Source organism: Merops nubicus, unplaced genomic scaffold (assembly GCF_000691845.1).
Source record: "Merops nubicus isolate BGI_N331 unplaced genomic scaffold, ASM69184v1 scaffold9656, whole genome shotgun sequence".
Lineage (NCBI taxonomy): Eukaryota > Metazoa > Chordata > Aves > Coraciiformes > Meropidae > Merops > Merops nubicus.
In genome coordinates this window covers 23555-26567 of record NW_008612905.1, presented here as the reverse complement: position 1 = coordinate 26567, position 3013 = coordinate 23555, and the positions used below count along the sequence as shown (strand labels likewise).

Sequence of the window (3013 nt, the reverse complement as noted above, 5' to 3'; positions counted from 1 at the left end):
TGCTTTCTCTCTCTCTCGTTCCCTTCTTCCCCAGAGGTTTTTTTGGGGGAAAGAAGGGAACTGGTTTTCCTCATTACCTGGAATAATGGAGGGTTAATTATTGGAGAAGTCATCTGCATTTCACTTCTGTACTGATGTACTGTCTCCTTTCTGTCTGTCTTGTCTTTGTGGATGGATACAAACAGACGGCATGTCCATTTTTCCCAGAGTTAAGGAGGCAAATAGCTTTATAACATACTGGGATCCTTTGCATTAATTATGATATTTTTGAACTGCAGTGTTAGTCCTTATTATTTCTTCCTCTTTTGTACTCTCAGATTAGAATTCTGCAGTGTTACTGTCTTTTTTTCAGTTTGTACATCTTCAAATGTGGCTGACTGAAGACCTGACAAAAGGGAGTTTTCAGTAATTACTAATCTAATGCCTTTCTTTTTACAGATCTCTGTTAGTGGCATAGAGTGGGATTACATTGCTACACAGGGCCCTTTGCAGAATACATGTCAGGATTTCTGGCAGATGATCTGGGAACAAGGGATTGCCATTATAGCTATGGTGACCGCAGAGGAAGTGAGTATAAACTGAATAAGGTTTCTCCCAGAAATTCAACAATGATTTTGTTATCACCAGAGATAAATATCTAGTGACCTCTTTGCCATTCTGTCTTGTGTTCCTTGGCAGAAAGAGGTAAATTTGCAAACTCCTCTGCTGGAAAGTTGGTTTACTCTGTAAGAAACCATAACACTGTGGTAGTTCTTAATGGAGGAGGGGTGCAGTGTTACAGGAGCATTAGCTGTATCAGTGTTCTCCTGCGTCTTGTTAAGCAAGTGTTTTACTTTTAAGGAGAGTGGGCGAGAAAAAAGCTTCAGATACTGGCCACGTCTTGGTTCAAGACACAACACAGTAACGTATGGAAGATTTAAGATTACCACACGATTCCGCACTGACTCAGGCTGCTATGCGACTACAGGTTTGAAGATCAAACATCTTCTCACAGGACAGGAAAGAACAGTTTGGCATCTGCAGTACACTGACTGGCCAGAGCATGGCTGTCCAGAGGATTTAAAGGGATTTCTCTGTAAGTTGTATTTAATAGCTTTGTTTTGGGGTTGGAATTTTTTTTTCCTTTTTTAATACCTCCTAAAATGATTGCTATATGTGAATTAGCTTTTGATAAGTAGGCCAAGCATTCTGCTATAAAAGGTTTCTTCATATCAGCAGGAGATACTGAATTATATTTTTGGCAGGAATATATCTGCCAGTTTGTTAAAGTGACTGTTTATGTCTAAAGCCAAATATTGAATTTATTAAGAGTTCATATAGATTAAAACATCATAACATCACATACTACACATTTAAGTATGCCCCAGCAGAAGCAAGATGTCAATTATCTGCCTTTATTGGGCATAGGGGAACAAGGCAAGGAAAGCTGTATGAAACTTAGATGGTTTTTATAGATCTGTATTGCTTTGGTTGGAATATGACTTGTGATTTACAGTGCATCATGTTTCTGTGGGATGTCATCTGTTCAATGACTACTTTCCTGGTGGTCATACAGTGTAATAGCATGGCTTATGGGGCTTCATCTCCTCAATTTATTATTCTTATCTTGTTGAACTTAATAGCATACCTGGAAGAGATACAGTCAGTGCGGCGCCATACGAACAGCACTGCGGATCCTAAAAACACTAATCCGCCCGTACTGGTGCATTGCAGTGCAGGTGTGGGACGAACAGGAGTGGTCATACTGTCAGAGATCATGATTGCCTGCTTGGAACACAATGAGGTGATCTCTCTTTCTTTCTCATGCTTTCAATTATATTAGGTAGTAGAAACGTAAATAACCTGCCTAATAAATGTTTTATGGCTGTTCATCTGAGCTTTCCTGAGACGTGGCCTCTGGAAGAGGTCTTACAATGATGGTTGAAAGAGCTCTTGGTAATTCAACAGAAGTTAATAATCTTTTAGAGTTGCCCACTTACACACTGGGTGCTGGAATGTTCATTTGGGTTCTTGACTCCATAAGGTGTTGAGTCGCTGAGTGGAACAAGGTATGCCCTAGGCTGGTAAGCTTATTTCAGGATTTCACTCTGACTTTAGAACTTATACTTCAGGCCTTGGTTTTAATGGATAATATTCAAAAACATGCTTTGTAATCAGTCTCTATGCTTGTTGTTAAATATTTTGTTCCTAAGTGTAGTGTATTTGCTGTATTAGTCTCAGCAGAGCACAAAGTGATAGTTTAATAAAACCTGCTCTTGTCAGCTTTTGGCCAGAAGTGAACAGCTGTAAAGTGTCAGTTAATATTATAAGATGATGGCTGAGACTTCACAGACTGATTGTTTCATTGTGCATCCCTGTCCTAACACTGTGGCAGGCTTGCAGCTGTTAGATCTGTGAAGACCCATATACCCCATGAGCTGTAACAGAACCCCAAGTTGTAAGGTAATGCATATTTCACAGATGAGGAGGTAGGCGTGGTCAGTGGTGTAGTGCAGCCCATACTGCAGGTGTGGGCAACGAATTGTCAGAGCTGAAATTAGATCACTGGTAGTGCTCTGAAATGCCTGTTGAGAAAATGTAAGCCAGTCTCCTTGCTCACCAGTCACTTGTAATGGTCTGTTCTCTTCTTCCAGATGCTGGACATCCCCCGAGTGCTGGACATGTTGAGGCACCAGAGAATGATGATGGTGCAGACGCTGTCACAGTACACTTTCGTCTATGGAGTTCTCATTCAGTTTCTCAAAAGTTCTAGACTTATATAATCCCTGCCACTTCCTAAGGGACACTGCAAGAGGTTACAGAAATAAAACCACAATTGTCCAGGCAGAGCTGCTCTCACTGGTGTTTTCTTCATATGATGAATCACACAGTTACCGTGTAGGGCTGGTATGTGGCTTCAACACGAGTCAGTGTAACAGTCCCTGCAAAGCAGGGTCTTTGCTGGGCTAAATTCTTCCTGTGTTCAGCTGAAGTTATATTAGGGAATGGTTTCACTTGTACTGGTCTGTAGTAC

General features: G+C 40.9%; 1 protein-coding gene across 1 annotated transcript in view; it reads left to right on the top strand.

Annotated features, from left to right (window-relative positions):
• LOC103774311 (tyrosine-protein phosphatase non-receptor type 21-like) overlaps positions 1-2762 on the top strand; it is a 5878-nt gene extending 3116 nt beyond the window's left edge. Inside the window, exons 3-6 of the mRNA XM_008941703.1 lie at positions 439-567; positions 841-1075; positions 1623-1783; positions 2634-2762. Of these exons, the coding sequence (XP_008939951.1) occupies positions 439-567; positions 841-1075; positions 1623-1783; positions 2634-2762 (654 nt within the window). The remainder of the gene's footprint in view (positions 1-438; positions 568-840; positions 1076-1622; positions 1784-2633) is intronic.
• The last annotated feature ends 251 nt before the right edge of the window (positions 2763-3013 follow it).